Source organism: Ylistrum balloti, unplaced genomic scaffold, assembly GCF_031769215.1.
Source record: "Ylistrum balloti isolate Yb309-2 unplaced genomic scaffold, AGI_CSIRO_Ybal_v1 Utg371500, whole genome shotgun sequence".
In the NCBI taxonomy this organism is placed as follows: Eukaryota; Metazoa; Mollusca; class Bivalvia; order Pectinida; family Pectinidae; genus Ylistrum; species Ylistrum balloti.
Window position 1 is genome coordinate 311,555 of NW_026782775.1, and position 19,475 is coordinate 331,029.

A 19,475-nucleotide genomic window follows, 5' to 3' on the forward strand; every position below is an offset into this window, starting at 1 on the left:
CAACCAGATCTTCAATAACAGTAAAATATTCAATCTAGTCAGCTCAGATATCATACAATATCAATACAATAAAAATTATGTTACATTTTATTTTACAATATATGCACTTGCATTTACCGGAAAAAAAAATCGAAACACTTTTAAAAATCATACAACAATAAGATATAATAAAAAAGTTGAATTAACCCATCAATCAATTGTATTCAGTTAAACGCACGACTCTGTTGTACGTTGCACAATACATAAGACCGTATGGCATGCTAAATGTAATTTTGGCCAGTTTAAATAATTAGAGATAGACAGATTACTTATGAAAGGAAGAACTTTCGTGATACGACTCTTGCCTTACATATTTTATTGATTTCGTCACATCCGATAACTCAATACTTTTCATTTATGAGCTAAAGGGAATATAATATGATAAATGTGCATGTTTCTCGCTTTATTACTTCAACATATACAGTTTTCATTCACTTACGACGGAAACAACTGCAATAATCAGAATGAAGTATCTTAATCTTGCTTGTACCAGCAGTCGAACTAGCGACTCTTCAGTCACCAGTCCTATATAACACAGCATTATTTCCATTTAGCACAATCCAAAGGTAAGGGAAACTATCGTAGCACAAGTTAGAATATGTAACTTTCTGAAGCCGATAATATTATAAATTTCAAATACCATCTTTTAAAGGAATTTTCAATCGTTATGGTATAATTGATCTGTATTATTATTGTGACTAATCCTGTTTATTTAGTGTTTTATCGTCTTTGTTACTGGAATTGTCGCTGACGTCGCAAAAGAATTTCAATATTCCAGAACACATGCTATCAGATATTACTTTAATCTATTGGTATTCATTAAGAGTCGTTGTAGTGATTATTTATTTTATCTAAGGAACGTTTGATTAAAGACAGGTAAAGCCCGCACATTCCCAACAGAAAAAGTAGCATCTTCAAAGATTGTTTTTAATTCATTCTTTGGCGTTGTAATTCGCATATAACGAAAATGTTACGTTGGTTTGATTTCTTTCTGCAGTATCAACGTTTATGGTCACTGGTGATTTTGGTGTTGACATATGTACCTCTGTTACCTGCAAGCGAGTAAGACATGTTCTGTCATATACGTGTAATATCTATTTCCGTTTATTTATTTATTCATAAAATATTACATGGCTCAAGAAAGAAGGATATATTAAACTTCACATTTTTAAACCCTGAATATTGAAAATGATATATCACCTGATGTCTTGAAATTCCTTCAAACCATCGAGAATGTTAATTATAACATTACAGTTATCAACAAAATCATTTCTAGCTGAACTCAAAATGTATATTCATTCAAGAGAAATGGTTTCAGGGATATGGACCCAGTACTATGCATATGTTTAGAATCATGATTATGCAAGCGTTTATCTTTGATGACTTATAATGAAAAAAAGACAAAAAAAACAGATTCGAAAATATCATTATTCAAACCTAGTGCTTTCTGGTTTATATATCTGTTAAGGAAGAGTTGTATTCAAACCAGATAAATCTATATAACATTGAGATATCACTTACCTGAAGTTGTACCTTGAAGCTCTTCATATACGTTTGGATTCGAACGCCCTTCTAGCGACTCGTACTTTCTGTTTATGCAAATTAGAAGTATATGATGAAAGATCTTGCAGCAGAATACCAATTATACATGTAATTCTGAAATGGTTACATTTTAACAACAGATTAAGCGAGAAATTTAGCAAAAAATTATTTCAAACGTTGGTCGGACCCAAATATAAATTTCACCCATGTTAAACAAATGAAAAATAGGCTATTACAGCATATAGCAATTCTTGATAAAACGAAAGAGCGCTAAGGGTCTCAACTATACAGATAATGAACAGGTTTTCTAATTTGTGTTCATCACAAATAACAAAATTGATACAGACAGTTGTATTGCGGAACTTCCATTTAATATGCAATTCCCGTAACATTAAGATAATGTTTTGAAATTTTGATAAGACTTCTAATGCTTAATATTCAACCGATACATATTTATACATTATTAGCTTTGTGTACCTAGCTAAAATCGTGGTTTGTCACTAATTGCCAATATCTAGAATACGAATATTATTTTGTTTTGTTTTTTTTTGTTTTCTGAATTATATATTACTACCGCGTTTATTTTAATTATACAGTATCTTGCAATAACGCCTTATTATTTCTACCTACCCGTCATCATTGCTTTCGACTGATTCATTTTGGTAACCTGTGAAATACAAATAGCATCATCTGGAATATCTGTACTAAAATGAATATACCGGATCTCTGATATTTAAACAGGAACTATTATCATTCAAATATGTGATACAATTTTCACATATTTTTCTAACGATGCAATTTTAAACAACGCAACGTGCACTAACATTGTGTTTATTAGAACATAACGTGGACCATTTTACTTAAACAAGTAGGAAAGTAATTGATAGATATATATTGATATCTTATTTTGTCGTTGAATAATTATCAAAATTATCCAAACAGATTTACAATTCAATTTTCAGTTTTGATAAGCTAATAATATGTCTTACCTTGATTGTCATGCTGTCCGATTTCAGAGTATATTGACGGTTTACCAATAGCGTCTGTATTAAGTAGTTGATATGGAGATCTGCATAGAAAGGAAGTAGCATTAAACATAAGTTAACACATTCACTGAATTGTAACATTATTTGATTTAATATTAACAAAATGATTTATCAAAGCATAGGGATGTAGGATATATGCTTGTCCGAACAATCTTACCGTCCATCATCACTCTGAGAAGTCACATCTGTGAATGAAAAAAAAATGAAATAAATTAGTATAAAGTTTTGGATGCCAAGTACAAACCATGTTAGTATTTGTAAAAGGCCATATCTGTTAGCTAATCTTATGGAGATGAAATAAAATTGATGTAAACTTAGAAATAAAACAGTTAGAACACGTTAAAGTTCATTTCTTGATCTTGTATCCTCAAATGCTCTTTAATATTACCTTGCTCCGATAGCTGTATATTCTGGAATTCCTTTTGTTCATGACGATGACCTTTGCTAAAATCGTCAAAACAAGAAAAGTATGTCTGAAGACTGTTAACATTAAAGGTGGCTGTTTTATTAGTATTAGTGGACTGCGTTTAAAATGGAAACGTTTTTCAGGAAACAGTGGTTAATTTCACAAACACCAAATATATTATATAAAAGTATGTATAAATTAGCATAAATCCAGATGACATTTTGTTTCAACTATTCTCCTAAATACATGTTTTAATATGGAGACCAATTAATTAATTCAACGTTTACACTATTTACTTACATAAAAGGTAGTCGTCTATTTCCTGAAAAAAAAAATCATTCTTGTTTATCGTTTAAATGAAACATGTATATGACATGTGTTGCAATGATTTTATCTTTGCATATATATTGGTTTCGGATTAATAATAACAGTAGATGTCTTATCTATATACGTACGTCGAATATATATTCCGAGTCCAATGTTTGACAAAAGCGTAAGTACTCCTATAACCATAAGAACAACTCCTGCTGTTAACATGCTGAAATTACCACCGGAAAGAGCTAGTTCAAATAAAAATGAAAGAAATTCCAGTTAAAAGATACGAATTGTGCATTGACATAATTATCGTGAAATACATCACAGTGGCTGCACGACGGACATTGTTGCATCAGGTTGATTTCGCAATTTTAGTGTGCGATGTTGCGGTAAAAGGAACCAAATGGTTAAGGGATTGGTGATGTAATAAATAAAGCGGGGATCTTAAACACATTTGTATGCATCATATATGTCATGACGAGAAGTAGAAAAACTATATACGTACACGTATCTGTAAACAAGTACACCACGACTGTCACGTAAGCATGTATAGTTTGTCTATAAATGGTAAGTTTTAATTTGAGTTTTTTTTTTTTTTTTTTTGCGGTGTAAGGACTCTTAATTGTCCGCACCACTGGGCGGATATACGTCACGGGCTTGACCGGTTGTGCACGGAATGGACACTTGTTTACGGTCCACAGTTTTGTGAGTTCGTGTAGCCGATATGTCAATATAGCTGTTTCCTATATTGTGAACAAGGCACAGACGACAGACTGTGGTAAGTTATGTTTCTTTCTTCCGTTTCCATATTTTTTTTCTGGCATCATTTTATCCATGCCGTCAAATCTATCGGGTCAAGCAATCGAGGTGTCGGTGCGCTCCAATCATGCGTAACTATTGTTGATACATGTAGTACACTTGTTTTTTGGTGTGTTTCTGCTATATCATTATAATTTCATACTTCCTATTGATTTCTGGTGTAGTTAGATAATATAAACATAATAGATTGTTGTGTGTAGAATTATTTAATAAATATAGGGTTCTTGTCCGTTTTAAAATTCTATGGAAGCCCTGAGCTGGAGTTATAGCGTTAGTTGGAGTGTGTACGCGCACTGGGTAAAAAAGTATGGAAGCCGTGAGACGCCAACTTCTATGAATTGTGCTGAGTCGTGTTTTTATAGCCATTTGGAGCCGCACACTTATCCCTTTATCTTTATTATATTGATTTACGTATATTTACAATATATTAATGAATATTTATATTATTGATAATTAATTATTAGTTACTGTGGATTCATTTATTTTCGTTGGGTTCAATTTTCGTTGTTTCTACAAATTAGACAGTTTCGTGGACTCATAAATTCGTGGATTTTTGATTCTGTGGGAAAAAAATAAAAACGTTAGAATTTTCTCTTTTTGCTTCCAGTCGAAATTTTTTCTGTTTGTATTAAGGCTATGTTCACAGGAATTAACACTGATGACAAGAATAAAAGAACGTTTTTTTCCAAGATGGCGTCCTGTGTCTCGCATTAATATCAAACCACAAATCAGTATATATCCAGGCGTGTAATCAATCGGTAATTATCAGAAACAATTGTTTTCAGTGGATAAACATTGTGTGCTGATCAGTCGGTGTACCGCAGTCATATGAAAACACCACGCGTATCGATTGGACCATGTGTGTAAACAGGTGTGTAAACAAGATCTGCCGAAACAATTATGAAGTAAAAACACAACTCACTGACGATAGTATAAAGAAATCACAGTGATGAACATATCATTATGTATCTTATCCATCATGTCGTTAACACAGTGGTTAAAATCCGGGAAATTGAATCTGCGAAAGCCTGACGTTCCTGGGCTACCCGACTCCCGACTAATTACGGGGCTTCTGTCATTACCGGTGGACGTTTCCGGTGTCGGCAAAGATTACTTGGTTAAATTCCAAAATTACTTTAGTAATAGTTCATATTTCGTTGTGTTTTTAAATTCTTGGATTTGCTCATCCACGAAAACAACGAAAATTGGACCCCCACGAAAGAAAATGAATCCACAGTAATTAGTATGCCAGGTAAGAGTGAATCTGTGTGACTACAGCATTATTTTCAACTATGTATTATTGTAGCTTCACATGACGGACTAGGAGTCTCAGCTATCAAGCCAGGACCAGTCAGCTGTGCCAACTCATTGTGACTCCAGTGTCAGGACCGACCGGATGAGTTCTCTTCACCAGGGTCAAGGTCAGCATGGAATACATGTGTTGGGTCGTTACGTAGGCCAGGGTCAGCGACTTGCTTGGAGGCTGAGTCACAGTATATCTACTATTGGGATGGCTGTCATGTCAAGGACACTAGTGTGTACATCCCAGCTTTCCTGTCGTGTCTTGGACACCAGTGAGTTTGCCAATTTGGGCGTTTCAAGCAAGCATGGTGCTGCTTGATGTGTTTATACCTCTTGGCTCTGGATTGAGCGTAGTTGCAGGTTAGCGATCGTCTTGTACCGGAACTGTACCAGGATCCCATTCGTCGTTGTGTGTGTAGCTACAGACTGTAACTTGTAATAATTGTGTTTGTGAATGAGTGAATTAGTGAGTGTGACGTGTGGGTATTATAGGGTTTTTTATTTAATCTCTTTATGGTCATCATTGTAAATAAACATTTGTCATTGCAATCAATCTTTTCGGTGTTCATTCCCCGGATCGCTGACCGACGCTCGTTCCACGTTAACAACTTGGTGGCAGCGGTGGGATTAGCCAAAGTTAGTTGTTCGGGAATAGAATCCTGTTTGATTGGTTTCAAAGTCTAGATTGTTTGACAGATTCCCGCCAAATTTCCTTTACTTTCATTCTCTTCTTAACGTTGGCATTTGGGGACTCTATACAGGAACTCTGAGGTGAGTTAATTGGCCTGAGCAAGGATGACGCATGACTTCCGGTAAGTTCTTATGCCTGGTTGTATTGATTATTGTATGTGTTGGTTATCTTTTGCAGTCTAGTGATTTAGTTGTTTTGAAAATGTCCTCTCTTTCAGCAATTTTGGAAGCAGGTAAGCGACTTCAACTTGAAGGCGACCAACTACGATTGTTCATTCAAGAGCAGCAAGCCAAGGAAAGAGATGACCGTGAAAGAGAAAGGGAAGAGAAAAAGTTGCAAAGGCAAATGGACGAGGAAAGAGAGGCTCGGGCTGACAGGAGAGCAGAAGAAGAACATAAACGCAAAATGGAATTAATTCGTGCAGGACAGGAGTATCAATCTGAATTGGACAAATCGGGACGTCGGAGGGAGACCAATCCTAGAGATACAATAAAGAAGGGTCCCAAGTTACCTGCCTTCAATGAAGAAAAGGACAACATCGATGCTTACATCCAGCGCTTCGAACGGTACGCAACTGTACAGAATTGGGAACGTGATGGATGGGGAGCTAACCTTAGCGCTCTTTTGACGGCTAATGCATTAGCGGTGTTTTCTCGTTTACCAGTCCATCAGTCTCTGGATTTTGACGAACTTAAGAAGGCATTACTGAGGAGATTTAATATGACAGGGGAAGGATTCAGGAAAAGCTTCCGAACATCAAGACCCTATGGAAGTGAAACATTTTCACGGTTTTCCATTCGCCTTGAAAACTACTTGGAGAGGTGGGTCGAACTAGCCGACACTAACAAGATCTATGAAGGCTTGAAAGACTTGTTTTTGAGAGATCAGTTTCTACAGGTATGTAACCAGGATCTGATGTTGTTCCTGAAGGAACGGATTCCCGTGTCCCTTGATGCAATGTCCAGTCTGGCCGATCAATATGCAGAGGCAAGAAGAACGAAAGCGGCAAACTTGATATCTTCGAAGGGAACCAAGGCAGGAAGTCATAAGGCAACAGCTTCATGACATTCGCCGTCAACAAGTTCTACACCTGGGAAATCTACAATTGGTTCAAGCGACTTGCCCAAGAAGAGGACTTGATTCTATTGCAAAAGGTTGGACATATTGCTTCAGATTGCCGGAAGAAGAAATCTGACAAGATGAAAGAAGGTCAGGCAGCCTCTATGGTAGAAGATAAAGGGAACACGAGTGGCGCCAACACCATACCGAAGATGAGTTTCGCCTGCAATACAAAGGAGACAACTTCCATGCCGGTGGTGCTGGGACGTGTGGGCGGTAAAGTTGTCACCGTTCTTCGGGATTCGAGTTGTGATGAGGTAGGAGTGAGACGTAGTCTAGTTGAACCTGAGAATATCACCGACAAGACCAAGACTTACATTTTAGCTGATGGTTCTCGTCTTGTATGCCAAATCGCCAATGTAAAGATCGACATGCCATATTTTAACGGAGATACTGAAGCCTTCTTGTTAGAGTCACCCTTGTACGATGTGATTATTGGAAATGTTAAGGATGCCCTTCCGGTAGGACAACCAGATGAGAAGTGGCAGCTTGATTCGTTGAATGCGGTTCAGACGAGAGCGGAGGTCAAGAGGAAAGCTAAGCCGTTGAAACCGTTGCAGGTATCGGAGTTTATGACGAGTTTAGGTAGTGTGAAGGAGTTGAAGGAGGAACAGCAAAGCGATGGTACCCTGGAGAAGTTCCGTAAGTTGGCAAAGGAATCGGATACGTATGAACGCGAAGATGGGGGTAAGTCTTCCCTGTTTTACCACAAGGGATTAATATATCGAGAGTTCAGAAGCCCTGGGATTGCAACTGGAAAGGTGTTTAGACAATTAGTCGTACCAACGAAGTATCGACAGATGATAATGAAACTAGCTCACGAGTCGATTATGTCGGGACATCTGGCAGCAAAACGAACGACTAACAGGATTCTTGCAGAGTTTTTTTGGCCTGGTCTGCAGGGCGATGTGACTCGGTTCTGTCGTTGGTGTGATGTGTGCCAACGTACCTTCCCTAAAGGCCGAGTACCGAAAGCGCCACTCGGCAGTATGCCATTGATCGATACGCCTTTCAAGAGGATACCGGTGGATTTAGTTGGTCCTCTCGAACCTGCAACAGGCCGTGGCAACCGGTTGATACTGACAGTGGTGGATTTCGCGACTAGATATCCGGAGGCAGTAGCACTTAAAAGCATTGAGACTGAGCGCATTGCAGAGGCACTGGTTGATATCTTCAGCCGTGTTGGAGTACCCAGTGAATTGTTGTCCGATCAAGGGGCCAATTAATGATTAATGAAGGAAGTGAGCAGACTATTGTCGATCCGCCAACTAACGACAACGCCATATCATCCTCAATGCAACGGGTTAGTCGAGCGTTTCAATGGTACACTGAAACAGATGCTAAGGAAAATGGCCGCTGAGAAACCCAAGGACTGGGATAGATACATCAATGCCCTCTTGTTCGCTTATAGGGAGGTGCCGCAAGAAAGCTTGGGGTTTTCACCCTTTGAACTTTTGTACGGCAGAGCGATACGTGGTCCGATGATGATTCTGAAAGAACTGCTAACGAAAGAGATTCAAGATGACGACGTCAAAACAACTTATCAGTATGTAATGGATTTGAGGGAACGGATGGAGGAGACATGCCAAGTTGCAATGGATCACTTGAAGGATGCCAAGCGAGTTCAGAGAAGGAACTTCAACAGGAGAGCCAAGCCACGGGAGCTACGACCAGGCGACAAAGTGTTAGTGCTTCTGCCAACAAAAGCTAACAAGTTGCTGATGCAATGGCGTGGCCCATACGACGTTGTAGAGAAAGTCGGACCGTTCGACTATCGTGTGAACAGGGACGGTAAAATCAAGACTCTACATATTAACCTGTTGAAAAAGTACATGAAGCCAGTGGACAATGTTGGGGAAGATACTAAGGGAATTCTTGCAAATACTTTAGCAAGTGTTGTTGCTGATGGTGAGGAGATTCAGGGGGACGCGGATTTTCCCAGCAGACTGGAGTCCCTTCCTAGTGATAGGGGAAAGGAACATGTTGAAGATGTTGAAATCTCTGGAGGCCTGAACAATGCACAAGCAGATGAAGTGAAGGAGCTCATGGACAGTTATACAGATGTGCTAACTGATCTTCCAGGCCGGACAAATCTCGCCCAACATGAAATCAGGACTACTACCGATGCTCCCGTTCATGTGAAACAATACCCCTTGCCTTATATTACCAAGGAAGTGATCAAAGAAGAGGTGCAGAAGATGTTGGATATGGACGTTATCGAGCCATCATCATCCCCATACTCGGCTCCTGTTGTAATGGTCAAGAAAAAGGAGGGGACGAATCGTTTTTGCATTGATTTCAGGAGACTAAATCGAGTCACGGTATTTGATACCGAGCCGATGCCAAAACACAGATGATATTTTCTCTCGGGTAGCGGGTGCAAGATACTTCTCCAAACTGGATCTCTGTAAAGGCTATTGGCAGGTGCCGCTCTCGGAAGACGCAAAAGAGATGACAGCCTTTTCAACTCCACAAGGCCTTTTCCAGTTTAAGGTAATGCCGTTTGGCTTAGTAAATGCCCCGGCAACATTTAGTAGGCTGATGAGGAAACTTTTAGTTGGTATGGAACACATCGATAACTTCATCGACGACATATTGATTTACACAGACACCTGGGAAGAACATATGGAAGTACTTCGCGATCTTTTTGCAAGGCTTCGAGCAGCAGTGCTAACAGCAAGACCAACAAAATGCTCGATTGGATTTTCCAGTTTGACTTGTTTGGGTCACATTGTTGGTGATGGAAAATTGGAATTGGAAGAGTCGAAAGTGACGGCCATCAAAAACGCAGAGAGACCAGAGACAAAGAAACAAGTTCGCTCTTTTTTGGGGTTGGCCGGATTCTATCGGCGTTTCATTCCTAATTTCGCAGCAGTTGCCGCCCCCTTGACTGATCTGACGAAGAAGGGATGTCCAAATAAAGTTCTTTGGAGCGAAGTGCACGATAAGGCATTCTCTACTCTCAAGAACATGCTAACAGCTAAACCGGTGCTCAGACTTCCAAATTTGGAGCAACAGTTCATTCTTCGAACAGACGCATCGGATACTGGCTTGGGTGCTGTGCTGCTGCAGGAAGAAAACGGACAGAAAATGCCTGTCGCCTACGCCAGCAGGAAGTTATTTGCCAGGGAAAAGAACTACGCAATTATAGAAAAGGAATGTTTGGCAATTGTCTGGGCAGTCCAGAAGTTTGAACCTTACATCTATGGGAAAGAGTTTATCCTTGAGACGGACCATCACCCATTAACTTACTTGCACAGATCAAAAACTGCGAATGCCAGACTTATGAGATGGGCGTTACTCCTACAGCCATACAGATTGAGGATTCGTGCCATCAAGGGTTCCGACAACGTTGGAGCGGACTATTTGAGCAGACTCTAGGAATACATGTTCCGTGAGTATGAAAAAGTGTATCCACTTTCTTCGAAAGCAGGGGGAAACTGTCACGTAAGCATGTATAGTTTGTCTATAAATGGTAAGTTTTAATTTGAGTTTGTTTTGCGGTGTAAGGACTCTTAATTGTCCGCACCACTGGGCGGATATACGTCACGGGCTTGACCGGTTGTGCACGGAATGGACACTTGTTTACGGTCCACAGTTTTGTGAGTTCGTGTAGCCGATATGTAAATATAGCTGTTTCCGATATTGTGAACAAGGCACAGACGACAGACTGTGTAAAGTTATGTTTCTTTCTTCCGTTTCCATATGTTTTTTTTGGCATTATTTTATCCATGCCGTCAAATCTATCGGGTCAAGCAATCGAGGTGTCGGTGCGCTCCAATCATGCGTAACTATTGTTGATACATGTAGTACACTTGTTTTGTGGTGTGTTTCTGCTATATCATTATAATTTCATACTTCCTATTGATTTCTGGTGTATTTAGATAATATAAACATAATAGATTGTTGTGTGTAGAATTATTCAATAAATATAGGGTTCTTGTCCGTTTTAAAATTCTATGGAAGCTCTGAGCTAGAGCTATAGCGTTAGTTGGAGTGTGTACGCGCACTGGGTAAAAAATTATGGAAGCCGTGAGACGCCACCTTCTATGAATTGTGCTTAGTCGTGTTTTTATAGCCATTTGGAGCCGCACACTTATCCCTTTATCTTTATTATATTGATTTACGTATATTTACAATATATTAATGAATATTTATATTATTGATAATTAATTATTAGTTAATTAGTATGCCAGGTGAGAGTGAATCTGTGTGACTACAGCATTATTTTCCACTATGTATTATTGTAGCTTCACATGACGGACTAGGAGTCTCAGCTATCAAGCCAGGACCAGTCAGCTGTGCCAACTCATTGTGACTCCAGCGTCAGGACCGACCGGATAAGTTCTCTTCGCCAGGGTCAAGGTCAGCATGGAATACATGTGTTGGGTCGTTACGTAGGCCAGGGTCAGCGACTTGCTTGGAGGCTGAGTCACAGTATATCTACTATTGGGATGGTTGCAGGTTAGCGACTGTCTTGCACCGGAACTGTACCAGGATCCCATTCGTCGTTGTGTGTGTAGCTACAGACTGTAACTTGTAATAATTGTGTTTGTGAATGAGTGAATTAGTGAGTGTGACGTGTGGGTATTATAGGTTTTTTTTATTAAATCTCTTTATTGTCATCATTGTAAATAAACATTTGTCATTGCAATCAATCTTTTAAGTGTTCATTTCCCGGATCGCTGACCGACGCTCGTTCCACGTTAACAATATAAAACTAGACGTATTTGATGTCTTTTGGTCCTCCTTTTAAAATATAAAATTGCTTACTTGGATTGATCAATATTTACATTTCGTAGGCGTCATTAAGTTCCAAGTCTACATTAAAATTGTGTTAACTGAGCGTTATTTTCTTGTTAACAGTAGAATTTCTAGTATCTACAATGACAGTTTATAGTGAAATTGCTAATATATTGATTTGTCTTAAAATGAATCACTGTATTTAACTCAAATCTCTACAGGTAATGTTTTACATTTGTTGAGTCAGTTTCTTATACATGAAATAACTTTGACGGTACACATCATGTTTCTAGACGTAGCTACATAAAATGATATGTTCGATATTGATTCTGAAACTCTAGAGAGTGCCACAGATGATGCACAGCGATGCATTTACAGTGTATTTGTTTTGTTAAAATAAATAATTCAATGTGTTTTCTTTTACAGGTGTGGGTATGTGCCTCGTCCATTCTTCGGCCGTTATTATTGTCAATCAGTACTTTAGCAAAAGACGTGGATTGGCCAATGCTCTAGCGGGGTGGGCAGTTTGGGCCTTCATTGTTCCTGCTGCAATCAATTTTCTGTTCGAGTATTACGGATTCCTCGGAGCCTTTCTAATACAATCAGGAGTAGTGTTACATATCATTGTATGTGGATCCCTTTTCAGACCTCTTCTTATCGACATCAACAGCAAAAGGTACCTCAACACCGACGCCCTAAGTATGAAAGTATTTTAGTATTGCACGTATAATGGTTTCCAAAATCTAATTTACTATCCTAGAATAGCACCTGATATGTCAGTCTGTGTACGGGACTGTAAACGGCCATTGTGAACAGTCTATCACCATAAGAATGATACTGCAATAACGTACTTTATGAGCAGATTAATGAGACTAATGAAACTTTGGATAAAGCATTATCTCCAGTGCGTATTTGTACACCTCATTGAAATTAACACCATATGAGCAACTTTGTATAATGAAAAAGTGTCTTATTGTGTTATAAGCTGTAATACGCCTTAGGCGTGTACAACCCTATTATGATGATAACAATAGAATAAAAGGCCTTCTAGTACCAAAACTTTTACTTTATGATAATTTCCAGTATATGTTCTCTATGCTTAATTACTCTTAGCTGTAGTCTATTAAGCATTAGATATTTTGTCTATATTTGTATTTTCTTTTATTTTAGGAAGAGTCAGCAAACAGCAAATCCAAAACGCTCAATCGAAAGTGGCCAGGTCGATAAAGAATGCTGTAACAAAACATATTCTTGCAGGAGATGCTGTAGTCATTCAAACATTAAAACGTTAATGGCGGATTATAGATTTTTGTCGTATTGCATTGCGATTGCCCTTTTCTCTGTTTCAACTCAGTCGATATTTGCATTTATTCCGTTGTTTGGAAGAGAGATGGGCATTACGGATCGGAACTCTATCTATGTTGTTTCTGCAACAACTCTTTCTATCGGAATAGGTCGTATATTTTCAGGGGCGTTTTTCGATATGCGATTTCTGGCACAATATAAAATCTTTGTGTATAATGTAATACTTCTGTCTGTTGGAATGATATTATGTATTCTTCCTGTTACTATTTCAACATTGACTGAAATGTTTGTACTATGTTCAACACACGGAGTTTTGATGGGAAGCGTTCTTTCACAAAAACATGTCATTCTTGTCGATATCATTGGCTCGGAGAATATGGTCAATGCTTTAGGGATATTGCTGTTTTTCCAAGGAGTTGGATCATGTGTTGGTCCCATAATTGCAGGTATATTAAACAAGTCTTGTATAGTTATCTTATTATTTTTTGATCCAATAAGATAGGTTTGATACGCTGTTAATTACAAAAGTTTAGAAAATACAGCATGTAATGTTTTAGATATCTTACCCAGCTTTTATATTAAACACATTGTCTGTGTCATTTATTCACTTTCAATATACTTGTTTATGTCACGCTCTCACGCGCTATCATTTCCTAAATGTCAGCCCTTATACGTTTATTCCAAATTTAACTACAGGTTACATCACAGATATCAGTCATACTGTCAGTGGCGGGTTTTATTTCGGAGGACTTTGTACGACCGGCGGAGCTATCATCTTTGCAACGGCAAATATAGCGCATTGGAACAAAACTAAGAGCCGGCCTAAATTTGTGAGCGACATTTAAAAAATATCAGAAGGCGATACGTTCCCAAACCGAGGTGATACATCATGCAGATCAGAAGGCTTCAGGCCTATGAACTAATTCGACAAATACAATAATTTCATTTGAATTTCGCTAATTAAAGCACATTGCTTTCTCACGATGTTATTTTTCTTTTCAAGATTGCATCGTTGTTTGGAGTGTAAACTGATTTAACAATCAGGGAAAATCAATCCTTCATATGTTTGCAAATAAAACTTGTTACACGGTTGAAGTTTAATACTGCACTAAATTGTAATTATTTACCCCACATGTTTATATTTTATTTGTTTACTGCTAGTGCTTTTTGCTTGCAAACAACGGAAAATTAATTATATTTATATGAAGTGATGTCCGGTCGTTGGATGTTTGTTAATTGGAGCTGCAATATGTTCTTGTCAGTGATCGTATGGAACTTTAATATTAAGTAATGAACACCATTGTTATGTATATAATGCAATGTTTTATACTTATGTTTGTCACAATTATAGTACTACAATGCTGATATTTATTGCTTACCATATGCGACTTCAAATAAAGCTTCTTGACATTTTTCATGTGTTTCAGAATACATGTTTACTTACAGCATTGACTCAACTATCAAGAATTATTTTGAAATAGACTTGTAAAAATAAATAAATTGATTGACTGTATATGCTATGTAAAGGGAGATAACACAAATTGCTCAGCATTATTTAAAAGCATTGCAATGATGTGACTTTGGTATCATTTTGTTTGTGAAAGTTCTAATTCCGGAAATACAAGTGATGAACGACACAACGACTTTTGACTAAATTTGGCCAGAAATATCTTTGGAGGAAGATAATTCAATGCGGTATGAACAGTGTGTCACAGAAAGATGGAGGTAGAGAGTTTGGGCAAGATCTTAAATACGATTCCTTTTTGTCGCTGAAAGTATTCAGGAGTTTTTCCTTAGCGATAATGTTGGACTCTTATGACTTCTATATTTCTACCAGAAAGAATGGCTTTCGATAAAGTAGAAGGCACTTACTCTTTCGGAACACCTGGTCTTATTCTCCTTGTAATTTTTCAAGAGTCTTCATGTAAATCTTTCTTTTGTTCATGTTTTGTAAAAGTTTCATGGAATTCAAGTTCAGACCATGGTTATGTTGACATGTTGGTATGTCGCATATCAAGCTAGGGAACATTCGAATTACGAATATCAAATATTGCATGACGAACTGGTCAACATTTCAGTGCCGAGTGTTATTTGTCGAGCTAAACAACATCGAAAGCCTAAATGATTTTACAACACAAATCACAAACCATCGAGAGGAACGTGATGTGCTATTTTGGTTAAAGTGATCAACCTTTCTCGATCAATATGTTAGGATACCGTTATACATTAGTTTGTAACTCATGTATGAAGTACCTTGATCCAATTAATCAGATAACACAATTTTATTGTTGGAGCACAGTTCCGTCTCCGGTGAAAATATCACATCTGCGGTGAATCTTTCTATGCAGGAAATGTATCATCACTCATTGATTATCAAAATAGATTTTAGTTACTCTGGAACAAAGCCCGTCAGCTTGAATATGATCCAGTGTACAAAAAATATTCCTCGAATTCTGTTATATTATAACGAAACGTGAAGAATTTACATTTCAAGCACAAATTTATTAATATAAACAACATATAGAAAATATAGAGTATGTTGGAAAACAAAAAGATATATGTGGAGAGTGTCGTAGTATCTCAATGACATCTTAAAACCTTTTTAACATTGGAGGTTTTGTAACGATGATGATATATCTCGAAATTGAAATAAGACATGTTCAGTTTAGTTCACAACACAGTTGCACATACATAGTACCAGAAAAAATACACATTTGACGCTAATGAATAAGCTTCAATACAGAGCCAGCAACTGATGCTTAAATACCATATTACCAAATGTGATAATAGCTTACCTCAGTTCAGTTGACAACGCACCCGACTCGTCGATCAGAACGACTATGCAAAATATACTTATCACGACCGCCTACTTTATCCCTGGATATGTTATATTATTACTGAAGTGGCGAACGTTATTGTACCATGTAGGAACTATCATAATGTTAAATATCTTAAAGATCAACGACAAGCTAACAAAACACAGTTTTCTACTCTTAACGTCGTATGTGCTATTGGTATAATCGTGACAGAACAGAGGAAACATATTCCTGTCAAACGCCCCGACCTGGAGTTGAACCCGGGTTTCAAGTGTGATAATCAATAGGATCTACCAACTGAGCCAAAGACGCATGCTCTGTCATCTGAGTGACAGAGATTGTATTTAACATGTATCCTGAACGCTTAGCTACATTGAGCTATAAAATACTTCATATCATACAATTAAAGTCCAAGAACGTGTAAACGTCATAGTTAGTTCTGTTGACTCAATGGCGATCGCCTCGTTATGGTAGCCCACATCTGTGGCGTCACAAGTTCAACGCTGTCGCTGGGAATCTTCCATCGTGTGTTCGACATCAGATCTTTTTAGCTATTTATGTGATATGTTCTATTGATACTTACCTCTGTAGGTTATAATTAAAGTGCTACATATATACAAAATTACTTTTTACAATTTCAATTCAGAATTGTTTTACTTTTGAGTAGACAAACTATGTACTGTATGTGGATGTCTGAACACACATGTAGAAGCTTGCAATATTAAACACTTCTACATTGATATTTTGGTTATTAAAAAGATAATGATAAGGTTGCCGCGTCCATGGTTACACATTGGAATCAATATACCGATAATAAATTGTACTCCGTAAAACCTTACAGTGGTGAATGATCTCCATGCTCCAAAGCACCTTCCAATACAAACGTAAAATTAAATCTGGCAGAACCAGTCGATAAAGGAACCATTATCATGTAAAATAAGTTAATTCAACTTTAACACGAACGATCGAATGTTCCGTAAATTGCTAACACGATTTTACATGAACTCTTCTTCTCGTGTTGCAGTAAACACCGAAAAACACTAAGATGAAATGATTTGAGAAAGAACTATGATAAATTTTAAAGTGTCACATATGTCAATATATCTATCCGATGTGGCATGGCTCAGAGACATAAAAACAAATTTGCTTGAAGAATTTGTAGAATTCTTCGATATTGAATATTTATGGAATCATTGACAAGTCATTTAATGATGAAACAGTTGTACGAAGTAGCTTCACTGACGTGTCCTGTCTTAGAAGGATGTTTGCAGAAAATTGCACGCTACGTTCTAAATAATAATTTGTGCGTAAAATTATAAGTCAGAGGTGGTAGAGTTAAATTTCAATGCAGTCATCAAAATTACCATGACCAAGTATTTTATTGTGAATAATTAAAGCATTTCGCTAGCATAGCATTAGTCTTGTTCGACACATGTTGTTAGTGTTGTATGTGCTGTGTGCTGTGACGTTTTGTTATGTATGGAGGGGGGGGGAAGTTCGTTTGTAGCCGTTGTCAAATAGAAAGATAATATACTAAATCCCATCGATAATACTTCTCTCTCGTAGTGTCTATAAGGAATATTAAAATATTTTACCGATGTATGTATCATAGCTTCAAGTGTTACCACCGAGTATAGCTCATAGTGGGAAGGGATCTCGTTCAATGGAAATTTATCTGTTTTTTATGAGCGAACGATTTTTTATCTGAAAAGCAAATCTATTCTATTTGCTGACTCGATGTCGAAAACAGATTATTTCGAAATCATTCGGCATTATTGATATTTTGTTTGATTGTGTGTTATCTATACAGTTATTAATCTAATCGAGATACATTGCTTCATATTCAACAAATGAGACAAACAACAGCTTGCTTTTAATATTAACTATTAAAATTTTCACGGTTAATTATTCAGAATATACATAGTGATCAAACATATAAATGATGATTGCAGCAAAATTCCTCTCAATTCGGGACCTCGTTATCTAGTCTACAATCCAATTGCTGTAATTAAAAAATGATGCCCAACCCTTAATGATGTTTCAGTTGCGACAAAAATATGATCAGACGGTAGAGAAGAATGCCGTTTTAAACCAAAATTTGAGTCTAAACTTTCTGAATCGACGAAATTATTATTCCGATTGAATGTGTTTGAAATCCGCTCAGGTATTAGAAAAGAGTAGCGTTTTATTCAAACTGTCAGTCGAATTCCCCACTCGGGGCACCGTACCCATGTCCTAAGGGTATTAAACAACTTTTTGAATCAAAGAAATGATTGCCCGCCTCTAATATGTTTCAGGCTCAATTTGATAACAATATGACCAGGTGTTATCAAATGAAGAGTAGCGTTTTAAACAAAAATATTCGTAAAATATCTTATCATTTTAAATCCGCAATCACATCAGATTCGGTATACCACATAAATCGATGCTGATCAGAATTAAAATACTTGGGTTTGCCATTTGCGGAATAGAACACAACAGGGAAACACTGTAAATCATGCTCCTAGAGGTCGTTACTAAGTCTTGTAGTCAGTTGGACAGTGAAAAATCGGGCTAGTCTTAGCGGCATTGGTGTAACAATGGCTCATAGACTGTCAGTACAAACACAGTCAGTAATGTATCTGTTAGTGTAAAAGTAAATGGAGTTGGATAAAATAAAAAGTAATCGCATTTTATTAGATATATGCGGATATTGAATGTGTATGTATTTTCAACTTGTGTCTGTATCCTTTGTACCTTTTGAAGGGTTGTACTCGTTTAGGTCTGATAAAGGACAGTGAAACAACAAAGAGAAAGTAACACACAAACACACTCTCTGCCACATCTATCTTACCAGGTTTCTTAAGAGAGGTCCGCCCGACCTTTGCCTAGTACAAAATGTTAAGGGATAAAGTGGTTTGTGTGGGATGTTGCTGCGCGTGCGCCTACGAATAATCTTAAAATGCATAGTAAAAGGTGATTGAACTGCATACAGTGCTCTCTCCCACTCAGGCGCGATATAAACATGCGCACATGGACAACCCAGGTCAGGATCATGTATTGAGTATGCTGGGCTTATATATGAACAAAAATATTATTGGCGGAGACTGGAATTCAATTCAGCGATAGAAAGCCACAAAATCCAGTTAAAAGAAAAGAATTTGGTTTGACAGATTCCTGGAGACATACATACTGAATTATACAACTTTTTACATGGAAATAAAAAAAATGTCGATAATGAATCCAGCACCATTGTTTCACAATTTGAAGATTTAGTTAACAGATTCATACAAATCTTTTGATGAAGACCGATTATGTAGAGTAATAGTAACGGGTTTCGCCTATGTCAGTTC

At 37.4% G+C, this 19,475-nt stretch overlaps 2 protein-coding genes and 1 pseudogene across 2 annotated transcripts; 2 read left to right on the forward strand and 1 right to left on the reverse strand.

The window, feature by feature from the left end:
- Positions 1 to 989: 989 nt before the first annotated feature.
- Positions 990 to 3,570, reverse strand: LOC132562746 (uncharacterized). Its single transcript, XM_060227505.1, has 8 exons — positions 3,489 to 3,570; positions 3,334 to 3,355; positions 3,016 to 3,071; positions 2,785 to 2,812; positions 2,571 to 2,650; positions 2,212 to 2,248; positions 1,561 to 1,628; positions 990 to 1,091 (listed from the first exon to the last, which is right to left on the reverse strand). Exons 1-8 carry the CDS (start codon positions 3,568 to 3,570, stop codon positions 1,039 to 1,041), a joined length of 426 nt encoding a protein of 141 aa, XP_060083488.1. The 3' UTR covers positions 990 to 1,038.
- Positions 3,571 to 5,774: 2,204 nt separating this feature from the next.
- On the forward strand, positions 5,775 to 7,225 carry LOC132562747 (uncharacterized). The gene is made up of 2 exons (XM_060227506.1): positions 5,775 to 5,819; positions 6,338 to 7,225. Exons 1-2 carry the CDS (start codon positions 5,775 to 5,777, stop codon positions 7,223 to 7,225), a joined length of 933 nt encoding a protein of 310 aa, XP_060083489.1.
- A 3,441-nt stretch (positions 7,226 to 10,666) lies between these two features.
- LOC132562748 (monocarboxylate transporter 12-like) lies at positions 10,667 to 14,172 on the forward strand (annotated as a pseudogene).
- The last annotated feature ends 5,303 nt before the right edge of the window (positions 14,173 to 19,475 follow it).